General features: G+C 46.0%; 1 protein-coding gene across 1 annotated transcript in view; it reads right to left on the reverse strand.

Moving 5' to 3' along the window:
- Nucleotides 1-474: 474 nt before the first annotated feature.
- The window catches only part of LOC137351425 (hematopoietic SH2 domain-containing protein homolog), a 138010-nt gene continuing 115867 nt past the window's right edge, over nucleotides 475-22617 (reverse strand). Inside the window, exons 3-6 of the mRNA XM_068015871.1 lie at nucleotides 16291-16380; nucleotides 9079-9244; nucleotides 3468-3854; nucleotides 475-1384 (exon numbers count right to left, since the gene is read on the reverse strand). Of these exons, the coding sequence (XP_067871972.1) occupies nucleotides 836-1384; nucleotides 3468-3854; nucleotides 9079-9244; nucleotides 16291-16380 (1192 nt within the window). The 3' untranslated portion in view covers nucleotides 475-835. The remainder of the gene's footprint in view (nucleotides 1385-3467; nucleotides 3855-9078; nucleotides 9245-16290; nucleotides 16381-22617) is intronic.

Below are 22617 nucleotides of genomic sequence, written 5' to 3' on the forward strand. Positions count from 1 at the left end.
GCAAGTACATGGGAACACCACCACCTGCCAGTTCCCCTCCAAGTCACACACCATCCCGACTTGGAACTATATCGCCGTTCCTTCACTGTCGCTGGGTCAAAATCCTGGAACTCCCTTCCTAACAGCACTGTGGGTGTACCTACCCCACATGGACTGCAGTGGTTCAAGAAGGCAGCTCACCACCACCTTCTCAAGGGTAATTAGGGATGGGCTGTAAACACTGGCCTGGCCAGCGATGCCCACATCCCATGAATGAATTGAAAAAACACACACAAACTGTCCAGTTTAAGTGGAAATACAGAACTTTACAGCAAAGACTATTGTCAGAGTTAAAGAATAATTATTTTTCCCTTTGGAAAAAGTTAAATTTTCTTTTATGACAAAGCCACTGACATTGGTAATTATTTATTTCGTGTAATTCAGGAGAATGAGCTTGGTGGAGGCAAAATAACTTTATTTTTCAATTAAACCATTACATTGTTAGATTTCTTGTCATATTTGCAAAGTAAATGTTTGGACACTTCTGTCTCTCAGATTCATGGATTTATATTATGAAAATCCCACCCCTCCACTCCAACCCATTCTCACCTCTTTGTCTTCATAACAGTGGAGTCGATTCTGATGAAGTTACAATAATTGTGCAGTTGTTTTGAAGTTGGATTCGATTTCACCAGTCGGGGGTGGTGAACCTGCACCATCAGGTCCCTTTAGAGTGTGGCAGCAGTGTGTTTAGTAGCTTACTAAACTAATCCATTATTGCTTTTTGGGACTGACTCGCAGTTAAATAACTATAAAAGCAGACATACATTATCACTAACATTTTCTTCACAATATTTTAGCTGGTTTGGTATCCAGGAGCATATGGAGGGGGAATCATATACTCGGCAGGAAGATCAACTCTGCCACTCCCCTGTTCCCTTACCTCTCCCTCAGCGCAGTCAGTCAGCAGCTGACAACCACCTACAGCCTCCGCCTGACCAAACCGCGTGGTCATTGAACAGAGAGGGGGTCTGTGCAATACAGACTGGCCGTGCGACATGGACTGGCCGTGTGGGGTCCTGGGAGGGTGAAGTGGGTGGCGAGGAGCTGGAGACATCTGGCCTTGGTGACTCCTAGTTGAAGGAGAGTGGTCTTTCTGTGAGTCTGTATATTTGGGAGCAGAGGCAAATCTGTTTGTATCTGTCATGTGATCAGCCTGCTGCCTCTGGATAGGGATGGGGTTGGGGTGTCTGCTGTAGACATCATCATTTGCTTGATGCTTAAATTCAGATTTTGAATCAGTAAGATCTGGAGCTGAACTAGAGTGTGTATCCTGGATTCTCCTTTCTGGATTGTTGTTTTGGTTTCTTTGAAGGAGCAGATTCTGGGGACCAGAAACAGTCACCTGAAATGAAAATACAGTCAATTTAATTTATTGACATTTACTGCTCAACGGTTTCTTCATGTTCATTCAGGCCAATAACCAATGAAAAAACTGCTCAGACAGAAATCAATGAGGTCATGTTGGACACGCCCTGCAGTTCTGATACATTCACCTGCCTAAAGCGCCTGAGATTCAGGCTCCAACCTTTGGAAGTGAAAGACTTTGATGCTGGTGTTTGGTCACCTGGTTTGATGCTGTTGTCCCAAAGTGCTTTTGAAGTGTAGTCACTGTTGTATTATAGGAAATGTTGCAGTGAATGTATACACAGCAAGATCCCACAAACAGCAATGACCAGATAATCTGTTTTAGTGACATTGGTTGAAGGATAAATATTGGCCAGGACACTACAGGTGAACTTCCCTGCTTGTCTTCAAACAGTGCCATGAGAATCTGTATGTCCATCTGACAGGGTAGACTAATATCTCCTCCAAAGGACAGCACCTCTGACAGTGCAGCAGTCCATCAGTACTGCACTGGAGTGTCAGCCTGCATTATGCACTCAAGTCTCTGGAGTGGAACATGAACCCACAATCTTTTGACCCAGGAGGGCTGAGTGACACCTGTGCTTATTCATTTATTTATTCAAATTGAACTGAAGTTAAGGATTGTGGAGTGAGTTTGTTGACTTGGGTGTTATTGGTTGAATTGTGTTACCGGGTTTGGGACACGAGTTCAAAGTGAAAGGGGAAAAGTTTAGGGGGGATATGCGTGGAAATTTCTTTACGCAGAGGGTGGTGGGTGCCTGGAACGCGTTGCCAGCGGAGGTGGTAGACGCGGGCACGATCGCGTCTTTTAAGATGTATCTAGACAGATACATGAATGGGCAGGAAGTAAAGAGATACAGACCCTTAGAAAATAGGCGACATGTTTAGATAGAGGATCTGGATCGGCGCAGGCTTGGAGGGCCGAAGGGCCTGTTCCTGTGCTGTAATTTTCTTTGTTCTTTGTTCTTTGTTCTTTGTTCTGGGTGGAGTTTATTGCATCAGCTTTACTTTGAAGTGTAATTTGTTTTCGTGGACGAGGTTAGGGCAGATTTGTTATGCAAATTGAAATTCGGGTCAGGGATTGGACCTGGGTCTGCTGTGTTAGGTTTACTGGCTGGTTTTGATGGTTGACGATTGGGTTTAAACTGAGTTTTCTGTGGATTTGGGTTATTTTTACTGACATTAGGCTTAGGTTGATACGAATTTTGAATTTAGTGTGCTTCATAGGATGGAATTCAATTTGTTTTGATGGAATTTATTACATTTCATTGGAGTCATGTGATGGGACTTTTGCCTATTTTCTCTCAAAGGGATTTGTATTTGTTTTGACTATGACGTCGAAACATTTGTGATCAGATTGAACCAGATCCGATGGGATTGGAATAAAATTGGATTTGGTGGGATAGGAACCGGCTCCTCAGATCATTTGAATACTGCAATACGGAAAGGATTAATACTCTTCAATGACTTGCCTATGTCTGCAATGCAATGAGATAAACTTGTGCAGCTCTTTGCAAAGTTTTGTTACAGAACAAAGCAGTCTGTGTAAATACAAGGGAAATTTTCTTTGCCCTCAATATACCCCCATTCCCTGGATTCAAATTTAGGAAAAAGAATGTGGAACTGTTTTCTGCCATCTTTACTCAGTCCCAGAATTCCTGGGGCTTCCTCCCAAGAGGTGTTATTAGATCTGTTAGTGATGTCCCTTATTGAGCAGGCAAGAAAATGAGGAGGAATTACTGCCCTCCAGTCTCAGGGATGCCTGTAAATCTTACAGTGCTGGGACCCTCCTCAGATAAGACAGTCTGAGGGGTCTGGAAGCAAGCAGTAGACTCGCCTGAAAGTAAATCCTCTACAGGTCAATTTTCATGCCCACAGAATCTCTGGCAGCTTTTGTCCAACAGCTGGTTCTTGAGCTCTTTAGGCAGCACCACTCCTCTCAACAGCCCCAGTTCCCAGTGCAAGCTGGAGGGTAACTGCTCCAGACATCTGATGTGACAGCTCAAGCTTTAAACCAAAACGCTAGCTGGATGTGAGAATAAAACTCAAATAGGACTTACTCCTGGAGTGGATTGCTGCTCCATAGATATTGCTGTCGGCTGACTTCTAAGTGATGGGTACAGTCTTTTCACAGGCACTCGATCTGACTGCAGGGTAGGCTCATCAGTCATTGCTTTGGGTGCGGGGACTGGTTTCATGTCTGTCATTCCTCGACGTGGAAAAGGGGCAGGAGGAGATTCACTGCTACGGTCTCCTTTCGGTGGTAAGAGAGCGCTACTGGCTACTTGTTTCGATAGATTAGGAGACCAGTTATTGGAAGCAGAGTGTGGCATGGTTGGACAGGAGCTCCCAGTGGAGGAATGTGAATGAGGAGTCGGAGAGTTTGGTTTCTTCCTCGTGGGAAGAAAGATGCACAACTCTTCATAGCCAGCATTCGCATGGCTCACCTGCAAAAGATAAAATTACAGTCATGTGGAGGAGAACCTCTGTCAATCATCCAGCATTGTCTACATTGTGGACATCCCCCTTTTGAGGGGCCCTCGCAAGTTATAAAAATTTCATGGATCCCTGTAACACAACACAACTATTTAAGACTGGCTCCTTTAACATGGTAAAACAGCAGCAGATTTGTGCATAGCACGATCCCACAACAGAAGATCAGATGGATCCCCATACATGATGCGCAGATAAGCTCCAGGATCACTTACCAGTATAAAAAATGTCAACTATCACGGTTGCCCACACTTTGCGTGAATGACGGCCCTGGGACTTGGACCCAGGGCTGTGAGCTCCCAGCAGCAGGAGTCAGTTTGATTAGACACCCACGCCATGGTCAACTCTGAACAGCTACCACAGGCAAGCAGCAGTGAGCCGAACATTCACCAACACGCGCTGATTAATTGTCGGCACATTTCCACACAAAAGAGACATTAAACACCACTGACCAGTTGCTCCACTTACCAGATTTAAACATGGTGTGACAGAAATCACACCTGCCAAATGGAAACATATTAATTTCATCACATGGGACACTGCTTGAAACCTTTTTTTACTGGACATTGCAAATAGCTTGTTTAAAAAAGCAGAACTGAACAGCTGAAAACATGGTTGCACATTTGCATTGTAAGACAACAAGGGCTGGCTGAGAGACAGATGAATAGAGAGACAATGGGGGTGCCCCTTGATTCAATTAGCAAGATTGGTCTTGGCAACAGTGGTGATCAACACCCTTTGACTTTGTAAGAGCCAAAGCTCCCCCCCCCACCCCCCCCCCACCACACTAACAAGTGTGTTTGGAAGGCTCTGAAATCCAACAACCCTCCAAGGACTACTGTTTCAAACAGCGATGGTGAAATGACCTACCTGCTGGTAAGAATGGGGCTTTTGAATTGTGCCTCACAGGGAGGAAAGAGACTGCAATTCTGAACCTCAAGAGGAAGACATCTCTCTCTGTTGCTCTCTCTCCAGAAAAGTCCCAGGGAAACCACAGTCGCAACTTCTATGCTTCAAGACTACAGACAAAGCCTCTCTTCGGCCTTCTGGTACCAGAGAAGCAAGCCTGGAATTGTGCATGTGGCCCCAGCAAGGACTCCAAGACCTTAACTTCAATTGAGGGCATTATACCAAGAACCATATCTAAATTCCATTTATTGCAAACTCTACTTCAACCCCCTAATTCTTTCTTCCCCTCTGTTTCTATTTGTATGTGTGCCTCTTGTATGCCTGTGTGTGGATGCGTCATGTATTTTAATAATTTTAACTGGGTTAGAATGATAAGGCTAATAAACTTACATCTTTCTTGTTTAAACTCAAGAAAACCTGTCTGATTGGTTCATTTACAATTGCAATTAGAGTGTAGTGAGCAAGGACTCACTAAGGTGGGAAGCTAAAATTACTTGTTTTAAAAGCTAAACCCTGTTACGGCCAAACTAGATAATAAACGGGGCACCTCTTAATGTCAATAGTGAGCAGTCTCACACTTTCATTTGTTAATGCTACTCACAGAATGGATTCCTAAAAAGATTTTATTCTTGAAAGATGCTGATTTACGGATTCCCTTGGAAATGTTTGGTGAAGCCCTGCCCCCCACTCAATAACCCCGGCCAGCTTCAGATCCTTAGCCTGAACTGACAATCAGATAATGCGAATATTACACCATTTGTGGCAGGAGTACAAACACCTACAGTTGGTTAAAACAGGAGGACAAGGAATACGGGGTTGTGTTTGATCACAGTACCAGTGTGACCCCATCATGGTAACAATGTGACAGCATGTGTGACCCCATGACAGTATTAGTGTGACACTGTGTGTAACCCTGTTACAGCACCGGTGTTTTTTTTATCATTCATTCATGGGATGTGGGCGTCACTGGCCAGGCCAGCATTTATTGCCCATCCCTAATTGCCCTTGAGAAGGTGGTGGTGAGCTGCCTTCTTGAACCGCTGCAGTCCATTTGGGGTAGGTACACCCACAGTGCTGTTAGGAAGGGAGATCCAGGATTTTGACCCAGCGACAGTGAAGGAACGGCGATATAGTTCCAAGTCAGGATGGTGTGTGACTTGGAGGGGAATTTGCAGGTGGTGTTGTTCCCATGTATTTGCTGCCCTTGTCCTTCTAGTTGGTAGAGGTCGCCGGTTTGGAAGGTGCTGTCTAAGGATCCTTGGTGCATTGCTGCAGTGCATCTTGTAGATGGTACACACTGCTGCCACTGTGCGCGGTGGTGGAGGGAGTGAATGTTTGTGGATGGTGTGCCAATCAAGCAGGCTGCTTTGTCCTGGATGGTGTCGAGCTTCTTGAGTGTTGTTGGAGCTGCACCCATCCAGGCAAGTGGAGAGCATTCCATCACACTCCTAACTTGTGCCTTGTAGATGGTGGACAGGCTTTGGGGAGTCATGAGGTGAATTACTCGCCTCAGGATTCCTAGCCTCTAACCTGCTCTTGTAACCACCGTATTTATATGGATACTCCAGTTCAGTTTCTGGTCAATGGTAATCCCTAGGATGTTGATAGTGGGGGATTCAGCGATGCTAATGCCATTGAATGTCAAGGGGAGATGGTTAGATGCTCTCTTGTTGGAGATGGTCATTGCCTGGCAATTGTGTGGCGCGAATGTTACTTGCCACTTATGAGCCCAAGCCTGGATATTGTCCAGGTCTTGCTGCATTTCTACACGGACTGCTTCAGTATCTGAGGAGTCACGAATGGTGCTGAACATTGTGCAATCATCAGCGACCATCCCCACTTCTGACCTTATGATTGAAGGAAGGTCATTGATGAAGCAGCTGAAGATGGTTGGGCCTAGGACACTACCATGAGGAACTCCCGCAGTGATGTCCTGGAGCTCAGATGATTGACCTCCAACAACCACAACCATCTCCATTTGCGCTAGGTATGACTCCAGCCAGCAGAGGGTTTCCCCCCTGATTCCCATTGACCTCAGTTTTGCCAGGGCTCCTTGATGCCATATTCGGTCAAATGCTGCCTTGATGTCAAGAGCAGTCACTCTCACCTCACCTCTTGAGTTCAGCTTGTTTGTCCATGTTTGAACCAAGGCTGTAATGAGGTCAGGAGCTGAGTGGCCCTGGCGGAACCCAAACTGAGCGTCACTGAGCAGGCTATTGCTAAGCAAGTGTCGCTTGATGGCACTGTTGATGACACCTTCCATCACTTTACTGATGATTGAAAGTAGGCTGATGGGGCGGTAATTGGCCGGGTTGGACTTGTCCTGCTTTTTGTGTACAGGACATACCTGGGCAATTTTCCACATTGCAGGGTAGATGCCAGTGTTGTAGCTGTACTGTAGCTTTTCTAGGGGCACGGCAAGTTCTGGAGCACAGGTCTTCAGTACTATTGCCGGAATATTGTCAGGGCTCATAGCCTTTGCAGTATCCAATGCCTTCAGTCATTTCTTGATATCACGCGGAGTGAATCGAATTGGCTGAAGTCTGGCATCTGTGATGCTGGGGACTTCAGGAGGAGGCTGAGATGGATCATCAACTCGGCACTTCTGACTGAAGATTGTTGCAAATGCTTCAGCCTTATCTTTCACACTGATGTGCTGGGCTCCCCCATCATTGAGGATGGGGATATTTGTGGAGCCACCTCCTCCAGTTAGTTGTTTAATTGTTCACCATTCACGGCTGGATGTGGCAGGACTGCAGAACGTTGATCTGATCTGTTGGTTATGGGATCGCTTAGCTCTATCTATTGCATGCTGCTTACGCAGTTTGGCATGCAGATAGTCCTGTGTTGTAGCTTCACCAGGTTGACAACTCATTTTGAGGTATGCCTGGTGCTGTTCCTGGCATGCCCTCCCTGCAGTCTTCATTGAACCAGGGCTGGTCTCCTGGCTTGATGGTAATGGTAGAGTGAGGGATATGCCAGGCCATGAGATTACAGATTGTGGTTGAGTACAATTCTGCTGCTGCTGATGGCCCACAGCGCCTCATGGATGCCCAGTTTTGCATTGCTAGATCTGTTCGAAATCTATCTCATTTAGCACGGTGGTAGTGCCACACAACACAAAGGAGGGTATCCTCAATGTGAAGGCGGGACTTCGTCTCCACAAGGACTGTGCAGTGGTCACTCCTGCCAATACTGCCATGGACAGATGCATCTGCGGCAGGCAGTTTGGTGAGGACGAGGTCAAGTATGTTTTCCCCTCTTGTTGGTTCCCTTACCACCTGCCGCATACCCAGTCTAGCAGCTATGTCCTTTAGGACTCGGCCAGCTCGGTCAGTAGTGAAGCTACCGAGCCACTCTTGGTGATGGACATTGAAGTCCCCCACCCAGTGTACATTCTGTGCCCTCGCCACCCTCAGTGCTTCCTCCAAGTGGTGTTCAACATGGAGGAATACTGAGTCATCAGCTGAGGGAGGGCGGTAGGTGAAATCAGCAGGAGGTTTCCTTGTCCATGTTTGACCTGATGCCATGAGACTTCATGGGATCCAGAGTCAGTGTTGAGGACTCCAAGGGCAACTCCCTCCCTACTGTAGACCACTGTCCTGCCACTTCTGCCGGGTCTGTCCTGCCGGTGGGACAGGACATACCCAGGGATGGTGATTGCAGTGTCTGGGACATTGTCTGTCAGGTATGATTCCGTGAATATGACTATGTCAGGCTGTTGCTTTACTAGTCTGTGTGACAGCTCTCCCAACTTTGGCACAAGCCCCCAGATGTTAGTAAGGACGACTTTGCAGGGTCGACAGGGCTGGGTTTGCCGTTGTCGTTTCCGGTGCTTAGGTCGATGACGGGTGGTCCGTCCGGTTTCATTCCTTTTTATTGACTTCCTAGCGGTTAGGTACAAGTGAGTGGCTTGCTAGGCCATTTCAGAGGGCATGTAAGAGTTAGCCACATTGCTATGGGTCTGGAGTCATATGTAGGCCAGACCAGGTAAGGACAGCAGATTTCCTTCCCTAAAGGACATTAGTGAACATTAGTGACAGACAGATAAAATTGTGTAACTTGAGGAGTTGCTTCGAGGTGGAGTTTATGACTCTAGTGGTAACAGTCATGCTTGCACTGGTATTTACATTCGTTTGGCAAATGGAGGGTTCCTGTCAGTGGAACCACTGCTGTGTTACAGCGGCACCATCATGACAGGCAATACTTATATATTCTACCAATTCACTTACTCAATCAGGCTGGTTTTGTGCCAGTTCAAAGCCCTACCTGTCCACAGGGTACGGTCAGACATTCTTTGAAGGGTAAAATAGGAACTTGTGTGTGGAAGGTCACCAAGTCCTGCAGTGACTTGTGGAAATTCAACTCTCCTGCAATGTTGTACTGTCCACCTGTTGTTACATCAATGAAGTAGTGTCGGCAACGATTAAACCCTCTAGGACAGACAAAGAATGAAAGCATTATCCCAGATTGTGAAGGACAGAGCAAATAACATAAATGCCACACAATAAAGAGGAACACTCAGAGCAGGGTAGGTTGTCACGGTAACAGAGAGATATCCAGGGAGCAGTTGACCTTTAACACAACAACCCAGTCAGGGCAGATGGAAGGCTGTGGTCTGTGAAGTAGGTGTGAAGAATCCTTCCTGCAACATCCCATGGTTATGACTCACACATTCTTGGGAGTTTCCAGATTCAGCTTGTGACCTTTGTCCTATTAAAGTTCTCTAGCTCTGATATGAAGATCCTCGGGCTATAGGCACCAAAAATGTTTTTGTTATTTAATACAAATGTACATTGCGTATAAAATGGAATGGCCAGAGTCGTGAGGCACCTCATGTTCTCTATTGAAGGAATCTGAATTCTATTGCACTTTCTGAAATGTCAAATTTGAACCGTTTTTTAATGTATTTTTTTACAAATTTTTATGAATAAGGTATATTTTTGGGGGAAATAAAGCCCTGATATGAATATAACATAGGAAGATAGGAACAGGAGTAGGCCATTCAGCCCCTCGAGCCTGTCCTGCCATTCAATGAGATCATGGCTGATCCTCGACCTAACTCCATATCCCTGAATATCTTTGCTTAACAAAAATCTATCTATCTCAGATTTAAAATTAACAACTGTTCTAGCTTCAACTGCTGTTTGTGGAAGAGAGTTCCAAACCTCTACCACCCTTTGCGTGAAGAAGTGCTTCCTAACATCTCTCCTGAATGGTCTGGTCCTAATATTTAGACTATGCCCCCTAGTTTTAGAATCTCCAACCAGTGGAAATAGTTTATCTTTATCTAGCCTGTCTTTTCCTGTTAATATCTTGAAGACTTCGATCAGATCACCCCTTAACCTTCTAAATTCTAGCAAAAACAAGCCTAATTTGTGTAATCTCTCCACGTAACTTAATCCCTGTAGTCCCGGTATCATTCTTGTAAACCTACGTTGCACTCCCTCCAAGGCCAATATATCCTTCCTTAGGTGTGGTGCCCAGAACTGCTCACAATACTCCAAGTGAGGTCTAACCAGGGTTTTGTACAGCTGCAGCATAACCTCTTTTTCCAGATGAAGAAAATGTGCATCATTTTAACACAAATTCTCTGTGTAAAGGGCAGAGAGCAAGACAGTTCGACAAGTTACCGAACTTTACAAATAGAGTCCAGGAACAGGAAGGGGCCGCTCATCTGATCAAACCTGTTCCACCATTCAATAACATTGTGGCTGCTCTGTCTCTTAACCTCATTTACCTGCCTTGGTTCTGTCACCCGTAATCCCTTGCCTAACAAAAATTTATCAACCTCAACTTGAAATTATTAAATTGACCCCCACCCGCCCCCCAGCCTCAATATCAATTTGGGGAGAGAGTTCTAGATTTTCACCCCACTTTGTGTGAAGAGGTGTTTCCTGATATCACCCCTGAACAACCTCGCCATAATTAGGTTATGTCTCCTTCTTCTGGATTTCCCCCACCAGAGAAAATGGTTTCTTTCTTTCTACTTTATCAGCTCCTTTAATCTTTCAAAACAACTCAATTAAATCACCCCTTAATCTTCTAACATTTAGGGAATACAAACTTAATCTGTGCAACCGTTTTTTAAATTTGTTGCATGCTGGCAAAACACAGCATTTATTGCCCACCTCTAATTGCTCTTGTGAAGGTGGTGGTGAGCCACCTTCCTGAACCCACTGGTGCGGGTACACCCACAGTGCTGTTAGGGAGGGAGTTCCAGGATTTTGACCCAGTGACAGTGAAGGAACGGTGATATAGTTCCAAGTCAGGATGGTGTGTGGCTTGGAGGGGAATTTGCAAGAGGTGGTGCTGTTCCCATGTGTCTGCTGCCCTTGTTCTTCTAGGTGGCAGAGGTTGTGGGTTTGAAAGGTGCTGTCATAGAATCATAGAAAGTTTAAGGCACAGAAAGAGGCCACTTGGCCCATCGTGTCTGTGCCGGCCAAAAAACGATCCACCTATTGTAATCCCACCTTCCAGCATTTGGTCCATAGCCCTGCAGCTTACAGCACTTGAGGCGCATATCCAGACTCCTTTTGAATGAGTTGAGGGTCTCTGCCTCATCTACCCTTTCAGGCAATGAGTTCCAGACCCCCACCACACTCTAGGTGACGAAGTTGTTCCTCATCTCCCCTCTAATTTTTCTACCAATCACTTTAAATCTATGTCCCCCTCGTCACTGACCTCTCTGCTAAGGTGAGCAGACCCTTCACCTCCACTCTATCCAGGCCCCTCAAAATTTTGTACATTTCAATCAGATCTCCCCTCAGCCTTCTCTGTTCCAAGGAGAACAACCCCATCTTATCCAATCTTTCCTCAAAGCTGCATTATTCCAATCCTGGCAACATCCTTGTAAATCTTCTCTGTACCCTCTCTAGTGCAATTATATCCTTTCTGTACTGAGGGGACCAGAACTGCACACAGTACTCAAGTCGTGGCCTAACCAATGAGTTATACAGTTCCAGCATAACCTCCCTGCTGTTGTATTCTATACCTTGGCTAATAAAGGAAAGGATTCCATATGCTTTCTTAACCACCTTATCAACCTGTCCTGCTACCTTCAGGGATCTGTGGACATTCACTCCAAAGTCCCTTACTTCCTCTACACCTCTCAGTATTTTCCCATTAATCGTGTATTCCTTTGCCTTGTTTGACCTCCCCAAATGCATCACCTCACACTTCTCCAAGTTGAATTCCATTTGTCACTTTTCTGCCCAAATGACCAGACGATCAATATCTTCCTGCAGCCTACAGCTATCCTCCTCACTATCTACCACACGGCCAGTCTTTGTGTCATCCACAAACTTCGTGATCATGCCCCTACATTTACGTCCAAATCGTTAATATACACCACAAAAAGTAGAGGACCCAGTACTGAGCCCTGTGGAATGCTGCTGGAAAAAGCCTCCAGTCGCTAAAACAGCCGTCAACAATTACACTTTGTTTCCTGCCACTGAGCCAATTTTGTATCCACCTTGCTGCATTTCCCTGGATCCCATGGGATTTTATTTTTTTAACCAGTCTGCCATGTGGGACCTTGTCAAAAGCCTTGCTAAAATCCATGTAGACCACATCAACTGCATTACCCTCATCTATCTTCCTTGTTACTTCTTCAAAAAATTTGATCAAGTTGGTCAAACAAGATCTTCCCTTAACAAATCCATGCTGACTATCCTTGATTAACCTGTGCCTTTCTAACTGACAGTTTCCCCTGTCCCTCAGAATAAATTCCAATAATTTGCCCACTACTGAGGTTAGACTGACTGGTCTGTAATTATTCGGTCTATCCTTCACTCCCTTTTTAAACAGAGCTACAACGTTAGCAGTTCTCCAATCCTCTGGCACAACACCTGTATCTAGTGGCGATTGGAAAATGATGGTCAGACCTTCTGCTATTTCCTCTCTTGCTGCTTTTAACAGTACATTTCATCTGGCCCTGGTGACTTATCAACTTTCAAGGATGCTAATCCCATTAATCCTTCCTCTCTCCCTATGTTTATCACATCCAATACTCCACACTCCTCTTCCTTAACTACAATATCTGCATCATCCCCCTGTTTTGTGAAGACTGATGCAAAGTATTCATTAAGAACCATACCGACATCTTCCGCTCCTACACGTCGGTTTCCTTTTTGGTCTTTTATGGGCCCTACTCTCTCTTTAGTTATCCTCTTACTCTTAATGTATTGATAAAACATCTTTGGGTTCACCTTGATTTTGCTTGCCAATATTCTTTCATGCCCTCTCTTTGCTTTCCTAATTTCCTTTTTGATTTCACCCCTCCACTTTCTATACTCCTCTCGGCTTTCTGTAGTATTGAGTTCTCGGTGTCGGACATAAACTTTCCTTTTCTGCCTTATCTTACCCTGTAGGCTCCTTGACATCCATGGGGCTGTAGATTTGGCCGCTTCACCCTTTTTCTTTTTGGGAACATGTTTACCCTGAAACCCTTGAATCTCCCCTTTAAATGCCTCCCACTGTTCTGACACTGATTTATCTTCAAGTAACTGTTTCCAGTCCACTTTTGCTAAATCACTCCTCAGTTTAGTAAAATTGGCCTTCCCCCAATTGAGAATTCTAACTCCTGTTCTATCTCTGTCCTTTTTCATAATTATGTTAAAACCAACTGAATTATGACGACTACCACCAAAATACTCTCCCACTGCCACTCCTTCTACCTGCCCATCTTCATTTCCTAAAACTAAGTCTAAATCTGTGCCCTCTCCTGTTGGACTTGCTACAAACTGGGCAAAAACGTTCTCCTGAATGCACCTCAAGAATTCTGCTCTCTCAATTCCTTTCACACTAAAACTTTCCCAATTAATATTAGGGTAGTTAAAATCCCCTACTATTACTGCCATATTGTTCTTGCACTTCTCAGAGATTTGCCTACATATCTGCTCTTCTATCTCCCTCTGACTGTTTGGGGGTCTACAGTGTGATTGACTGGAGATACTGGAGGTGAGTTACTTGACGCAGAGTTCCCAGCCTCTAACCTGCTCTTGTAGCCACAGTAGTTATGTGGCTACTCCAGTTCAGTTTCTGGTCAATGGTAACCCCTAGGATGTTGATAGTGCGGGATTCAGCGATGGTAATACCATTGAACATCAAGGAGAGATGGCTAGATTCCCTTATGTTTGAGATGGTCATTGCCTGGCTCTTGTGTAGTGCAAGTGTCACTTGCCACTTATCAGCCCAAGCCTGGATGTTGTCCAGGTCTTGCTGCATCTGGACATGGGCTGCTTCAGTATCTGATGAGTTGCGAATGGTGCTGAACATTGTACAATCAACAAACATCCCCATTTCTGACCTTATGATTGAAGGACGGTCATTGATGAAGCAGCTGAAGATGGTTGGGCCTAGGACACTACCCTGAGGAACTCCTGCAGTGATGTCCTGGGACTGAGATGATTGGTCTCCGACAACCATAACCATCTTCCTTTGTGCTAAGTATGACTCTAACTAGTAGAGAGTTTTCTCCCCGACTCCCATTGATTCCAGTTTTGCTAGGGCTCCTTAATGCCATACTGGGTCAAATGCAGTCTTGATGTCAAGAGCAGTCACTCTCACCTCACCCCTGGAGATCCCCTCTTTTGTCCATGTTTGAACCAAGGCTGTAATGAGGTCAGGAGCCCAGTGGACCTGACAGAACCCAAACTGAGCAGCAGTGAGCTGGTTGTTGCTAAGTACCGCTTGATAACACTGTCAACGGCACCTTCCATCACAAAATTGTTACTGTGCAGAAGGAAGCCATTCGGCCCATCCTATCTGCACCAGCTCTCTGAATGAGCAATTAACTTTGCGCCATTTCCCACTTTCTCCTTTTGAATGCTTCAATTGAACCTGCCTCCATCTCAATCTCAGGCAGTGCATTCCAGACCTTAACCACTCGCTGTGAGAAAACGTTTTTCCTTATGACGCTTTTGCTTCTCTTACCAATTACTTTAAATCTGTGTCTTCTCATTCTCAACTCTTTCACCAGTGGGAACAATTTCTCCGTATCTACTCTGTTCAGACCCCTCATGATTTTGAATGTCTTTTGAAATCTCCTCACAGTCAAATCTCCTCTCAGTTTAGGCTACATGTTGTGTTTGTCCTCTTTCATTGTTTTAAATTAACAATTTCTCATGCTATCTGGGGAAGTTAGTGCTGTTCAATGTACAGTAATAAATACTAAACTGACACAAAGACTCAGATTGGTATGAATTTATTTTATGTTTATTAGTAATGACCCAAATATGCTCCTATTTCAGCTAACTCCCTCTAAAAATAAAAATGATGGCCTCAGAACAACTCTAGTTTCTATGGACAGAATTTTACAGAACCCCCAACATCTGGGGTCATGGTGGGAGGAGGTGCCAGAAAGTGCCTCCAGGAGAGGCCTGCTACAGGCCTCAACAGCGGGAAGGCCCAGCCCCAGCCCAATATTGCCGGCAACAGCAAGGCCTTGTGGCAGCCCCCCATCCCCCTGCTGCTCGGCGACAGGATCTCCATTTCAATATGTTCATCAATTAAAATGAAGAAATTAAACACTGTTGCTCTCCCGTCATCCATCCTGGAGCAATGGGGTCAAACTAATCTCATCGGTTTAGGGGATGGTTAGAGTTTAAAGTTTATGTACTTGGTGGGGGGGGAAGGTCACGTGGACAAGGGAAGTGTTTTTGGGGGGGCACAAAGAGGGCAAGTAGTTAATTACATGGTTATTGGGGGGTAGGAAAGGGGCAAATTAAATGTTTTTAAAAGTTTTCGTAACATCTTTCTTTAAAAATTTAAATTGAATGGAAGGCCTTGAAGCCCTTTAGAAATGGCGTCAGCGCCTGCGCAAAGGCAGCTAACACCACCCGCTCCCACCACGTCATCGGTAGGGTGGGGGGGGGGGGCGTGGTCTGCCCCGGCCATTTAAATGAGCCGCCGCGTTTAATATCGTGGTGTCTCTGCGACGTGTGGTCCACACGGGCGGACCGCGGCAGAAATATAAAATGCAGCCGTGTGGCCCATCAACCTGCATGAACTGAGAAGCAAAATATTTCCTCGTATACACATAGAACACTTTGTTAATGATTGAGAGTAGACTGATTGGGCAGTAATTGGCTGGATTGGATTTGCTTTTGTGGACAGGACATATCTGGGCAATTTTCCACATTGTTGGTTAGATGCCAGTGTTGTAGCTGTCCTCATAAGTGAACCCTTTTAGTCCTAGTATCATTCTGCTGAATCTGTTCTGCACCCCCTCCAATATCCTTCATTAATCGGTCCTTAATAGGGTTTACTCCTGGGAGCAGGCAGCTGCTCTGCATCTGGTTCTGCTGCTGATAAAATGCCCTGACAGGGAGCTGTCTCCACGTGGCTCACTGCTATTTTACTGAACCTGCCTCCGATCCCGCCACCCGAGAACAGCTAAAATTCTACCCAAGTGACTGGCCAGGGGAGACCTATTACTCAGTTCGTACACTTCCCTTTGTTCCCTCTGTCTTTACTGACCTGTAGGAGAGGCTAAATCCAATCCGACTCTCAGCAACACGAATGAGGAAACAGCCCAAAGATTTATCCTTCAGCAACTCTTCAGCTTCTCTGTCATGGAAAGGAATCCATGGTTAATATTAATCAGGAATACATAAACAGTGCAGACTGATTTTAATGTTTGGACCCAGTAGGAAATGGGGTGGTGGACAGTGAGTCAGGAACCCGAGACTCCGTGTAGTGGATTTTTCCCCTCACTCTTTTACTGAGCCACGGCATTTGTATCCGCTTCCGTGTCTCCCAGCCAATCAGAGCAGGTAACCGTGATCAACACAGTTGAAGCCTCAGTATTTAAGGAGACCCCACAAGCGACAGAATGGAAACAGGCAACTGAGAGACAACAACTGGAGTGATGGAGTCTCAAAAAGGGAAGACTGACAGCTTCCCTGGAGAATGGGCTGCATGGACCTGCAGTGGAAGGGAAGAAGAGGCCAGCCTCTAAAAGCAAGCAGACTTGGCTGGAAATGGCTCAGGAGGTGAGCAGCAGGAGTGGGATCCCTCGCTTTTGGTTACAGTGCTGCAAGAGGTGCAATGTCTTCATTTGGGTAGGAAGGGTGAGTGGAATGCCACATCAAATACCAGCCCCCAGGTTCTGACTTCCCCAGCATTCTCCTGCACACCACTCCTCAGACTAACACACCTTGCAGCTCCACTCATTCCTCCCTCGAGGCACCTCCTCACATTCCCATCTGAGCAGCTCACACTCACCCTCACTTTATTACCATCTCATACCCAACCCTCACAGTCACCCTCCACAAATATGGTCATTCCATCCTCACCACAGAATCTATTTCTCATATTTGTAACTCTGTTTTCTCTCCTTGCAGAAGAAAGTGCACAAGTCAGGAGTGTGATGGAATACTCTCCACTTGCCTGGATGAGTGCAGCTCCAACAACACTTAAGAAGCTCGACACCATCCAGGAGAAAGCAGCCCACTTGATTGGCACCCCATCTAGAAACATTCACTTCCTCCACCATCGACACACAGTGGCAGCAGTGTGTACCATCTACAAGATGCACTGCAGCAACGCACCAAGGCTCCTTAGACAGCACCTTCCAAACCCCCGACCTCTACCAACTAGAAGGACAAGGGCAGCAAATGCATGGGAACACCACCACCTGCAAGTTCCCCTCCAAGTCACACACCATCCTGTCCTGGAACTATATCGCTGTTCCTTCACTGTTGTTTAGTTTTTAGTTTAGTTTAGAGATACAGCACTGAAACAGGCCCTTCAGCCCACTGACTCAGTGCCGACCATCAACCACCCATTTATACTAATCCTACACTAATTCCATATTCCTACCACATCCCCACCTGTCTCTATATTTCCCTACCACCTACCTATACTAGGGGCAATTGCTAATGGCCAATTTACCTATCAACCTGCAAGTCTTTGGCATGTGGGAGGAAACCGGAGCACCCGGAGGAAACCCACACAGACACAGGGAGAACTTGCAAACTCCACACAGGCAGTACCCAGAACTAAACCCGGGTCGCTGGAGCTGTGAGGCTGCAGTGCTAACCACTGCGCCACTGTGCCGCCCTTAGACAGCACCCTCCAAAACTGCGACCTCTACCAACTAGAAGGACAAGGGCAGCAAATGCATGGGAACACCACCACCTGCAAGTTCCCCTCCAAGTCACACACCATCCTGACCTGGAACTATATGTTGCTGGGTCAAAATAATGGAACTCCTTCCTAACAGAATTGTGGGTGTACCTGCACCAGCTGGACTGCAGCGGTTCACCATCACCTTCTCCAGAGCAATTAGAGATGGCCAATAAATGTTGACCTTGCCACTGATGCTCACATCCCATGAACGAATAAGTGAAAAATCTCCAGGAAGAGACAGAGAACTGGGGGGTGGGTGGGTGGGGGGGGGGCCCTCCAGTGATAGCCACACTGACCACTGTGGAGGAGGCGGACATGGAATCATCAGGGTGACAGAGTTGGGAGTTTCCTAGCTACCTAGTGACAGAATTGGATATCACACTGCTACATGACACGTAACAGTCACTCAAGCTGAACTGTTGTCACCACTAACTGAAATATAAACATCTGCACAATAACTTTGAATCCTTTCCCCATGTTAGTTCTAATTTAATCTTTCATCTTCCACAGGCCCTTTAAGCGTGATACAGGAGCTGCCGTGGGAGGAAGCCAAGGAGCTCTTAAAGAAGATTGAGCACTGAGGAAACCGCAGTACTTGACTCATGTGCACCCTCAGCAGCTCAGATAAATATATCTTGGTGGGGCCTCCAAGGGAGTCTGCTAGATTGCCACATGGTGAAGCACACATCACAAGTGAGCAGGAGCAGGTGTTGGAGACAGGGACAGGAGTGCAGAGTTCCCATTGGAGGGCATAGGACATTTCAAGCTCTGCTCATCTGAAACCAGATGCTGAGTTTCAGGGGTCATCCACCAAGGGGACTATTCGGGAGCAGCATCAGAAAACGTGTGAGGTTCTGTCCGCATTTCCAGAGACATTGTGCACCCTTGGAGAGAGATTGTAGTAGTCTGTCTTTAGCATGAATGCCATGATGTCTTAGGCCTTTGCACTGATATCCGTCTGGTTGGAAACGGTGACCACTTGCATGCAGAGTCAGGTGCAGTTGGTAACTGAGTGCATGTTTGCCTCATCAATGGCCTGAACACTCAGTCTGCCACTTTATACAGGATAGAGAAAAGCCTCATCTTGGCTGTTCAGCAAAGTGATCTCCAGCTCTTGGCTACCAGGACGTTGTGGGTGGACCATATGAGGGAAGATGGAGAAAAGGCACAAGGAAGTGAGGATTCTGCTAAAGACGCTCCATGTCTCATCCTTTCCCTCCCTGCCCGACAAAGCCACCTGTCCCCAGGGCTGGGGCCACCTGTGCACAGGTACAGGTGGGGCAGTCTGTGACAGAGCCCTCACCAGCTTCACAATCCAGTGGATGTTGATCAAGAGCATCAGAGCAGGGGAATGAGCACAAAAGCAAAATACTGTGGAAGACGGAAATCAAATAAAACAAAGTGCTGGAAATACTCAGCAGGTCTGGCAGCATCTGTGGAGAGAGAAACAGAGATAACGTTTCAGGTCTGTGACCTTTCATCAGAACATCAGGGGAAGGAGCAGTCTGTCTCTAGTCTGCTGAAGCCACAGGGGTAACACCTTGTGGGAATAATAGAAAGTGGAAGAGGAAGACTGAACTTGCACAGGGAAATCACTTGGCTGTTTAAGTTTGTTAAATTGTCACTTTTATTGTCAATGTTTAAACATTGTAAACTTTATTTCAAAGCCCCATTGTCCAGTCATCCCCATTGTTACCTGTCATCTGCCAATGGGCCTTCAGCTTTGAGGAAAATGGCAAGAAAAGAGTAGAAGACTGGATGTCAATGAGAGGGATGGATTGTTGACTGTGGGAATGATTTGGGCTGTAGGTGGGAGCTGGGGGCACAGCGGGTTCAGAATTAGTGCCAGTTGCACTGCCTCAGGTCTCTCCTGTGCATCCCTGGCAGCTACATTGGTGGCCACATCAGGCTCTTCCTCCTACTGCTGTGAAGATGCAGAGCAGTCCTCACCTTCCTCCAGTAGATCCAGCCCTCCCTCTGCTGCGCTGTGTGCAAGGCACAGCAGACCACTATCTGCACACCCTTGCTGGTAAACAGTGAAGAACAACCCCAGGTTTGTCCAGGCACCTGAATTGTATCTTCATCAACCCAATGCCTTGCTCGATGAGTGTTTTCGTGCTCACGTGGCTCGGCTTGCACCTTTCCCGAGTATCAGTGATACAGCTCCTTACAGGCATCATCAGCCCTGTCCTTCGAGAGGAACCCTTGTCTCCAAGGAGTCATCCACTAACTGTGCTTGGGAATGGCAAAGATCTGTGGCAGACTTGACTGGCATCATGTCAGCTTCTCGGGTATCATGCACAGACATGCATGATGATCTTGTGGTGGTAATACAACAGCTAGACATTAATGGAGTGCAATCCTGTTTGCTTGATGAATATTGCTGGTTGATCTGAGGGTGCCTTGATTGCTACATGTGTGTATTCCATCACTCCCGGGGCCTGTGGGAATCCACTCGTTGCAGCAAGTCCAAGAGCCCTCTCATTCTGATTGGCCTCATCGGTAGCAAAGTGGACGTAAGTGTCAACCCTGGCAAACATGACATCTGCTCAGTCATGTCGAGGAAGCTGATCCTTTATCTGTGCACCCTGTGCGAGGGGTATCACCTCCTTCCAGCTGGCACTCTGTATCCATCTTCTCCACCCTGTGGAACAGCATGTGGCTGAGGGGAAGGCAGCTGCTGCTCCTCATTTCTTATCAGAGGTCCAAGGTAGAGCTATATAAAGAGCTTCCATGCTGCTGGAATGCTGCAACTGGCAAGTATAGATCAAAGTCAAAAAAGCCTACAGTCACAGAAAAGCCCCCCAAAGCTCTCAAACAATGAAAATACACTCAAGTCCTTTCAGCAAAAGCCTTTCACCCAGGAAAGGAAGCATCTGTCAAATCCCAGGATTTAAAATGCTTTCCGGCCTGTAAATCGCCCTTTAATTGCCCCCCCAGTCCTCTCATCTTGCTCATCCTGCAAGTTTCAGACCGCCCAGGAAACCCATGTCCTGGCAGTTAAAGCCAGAATCTGAGGTGAAAGCTAAATTCAATCGCTCTTTGACATGTTAATCACAGACCTGTCTGTCCCACAGGTGTTTCCCACTTGTTAACAAATGTGTAAGTTAAATGGTGATGTTGGCAGGTTCCTGCTGGTTTGCTACTTTAACCTGCCGCAGCCTGTGTGTCTGACAACTAGTCCTGGTTCAGCCCTACCACACACTCCATCAATGATTCTAATCCCATCTCTGCTCACTTCCCAGAGTGAACCAGACTCTTTGCAAACCTTGGCAATCTATTCAATCCTGAGCTGAACCCATCAAGTATTACAGTGCAGGATATATCAGAGTATCACAGTGCGGGGTATATCAGAGTATCACAGTGCGGGGTATATCAGAGTATTAGTGTAGTCACTGTGGTAATGTTGGAACCAAGAGACCCAATTTGCACACAGCAAGATCCTGTATACAGCAATAAGTAAGTGGGATAACATGGCCCTGCTTTTCCAGTATTGTATCTTGTTGGTGAAAAGATTAGAACAAATTATGTGTAAAAAGTCTGTCCTTGCTTCATATCTGCGAAGTTGTGTTCTCCTCTCAAGCAGTGTTCCTTTTCTTTGCTTACTTCCACTAAAATTCTCATTGGTGCATCTGGCTGAGATTTCATCCTTTTGATCAGAAAGGAAATGAATTAACGTGGGCTTGTTGAAGTTTGTGCTGGATTACACTCAAGTGGACACATGCTACGGAATAAGCATCTGAAATTACTTCGAGATATGCTTAACTTGGTGGTAAATGCATTGAGTAATATATTATACAGTACTAGGAAACAATTGAGTTAACTGACTACAACCATTGTAGTGTTACACTTGATCTCAATTCCTCGAGGCTAGTGACAGGGAAAGTCAGCCAGGCTTGCTGCTCCTGACTGCTATGTGGGAACATGGATGAAAAATGTGGATGTTCGTTGGGGATAAGGTCGGGTCTGATTGTGTTGCACTCCCAGGGATATTAAATAGTCCCCCAACATTATGCTCATTTAGTCAAGGTCCTGGGTGGCTGTCAGTATTGTGAAAAATCTAGCCAGGTATGAATCACTTAATGGGAAAGGGAAAAATTGGAATGAAAGGGGGGTGGGGGGGAATCTCCATCCTGGTGTACTTTATAAAGTTTGACCCGGTTTCTCTTTTGAATTGTCGAAATTTAGTTGTATGGTGTTACTGAAATTTTATTCTGACTTGTGTACACAACTCCATCACTGAGTGATATGTAGAAAATACTTCAAAGCAGTAATAATTACCCAGTGGTGTACAGTGTACCTCTTCAGGTACAGTCTCATACTTAACATTGAAGGGTGCGTGACAGCCACTTTTGATATTTTAAACTTTGTGCATCATCGTCCGGGTAGCTAAACAGGAACTACAATGGGTTGGTGTGTCTGTTAATTCTAAAATGAAACCACCAGCTTAATGTCTTTTGTTAATGCTTCTATCGATACACTATCGTTTATCAGCTTGGATTAGTTGTAGCACTTGCAGCTGTGAGTCAAAAGTCATGAGTTCGAGGAGTTCGAGTCCCACTCCAGCAATTGAGCAAGTTACAATGCTGAAATGTCGATCTATGTTCTGAGGGAGTGCTGTATTGCAGGAGGTGCCACCTTTGAGACGAGACATTAATCTAAGCCCCATTTTAC

This window comes from Heterodontus francisci, chromosome 36 (assembly GCF_036365525.1).
Source record: "Heterodontus francisci isolate sHetFra1 chromosome 36, sHetFra1.hap1, whole genome shotgun sequence".
Classification (NCBI taxonomy): Eukaryota; Metazoa; Chordata; class Chondrichthyes; order Heterodontiformes; family Heterodontidae; genus Heterodontus; species Heterodontus francisci.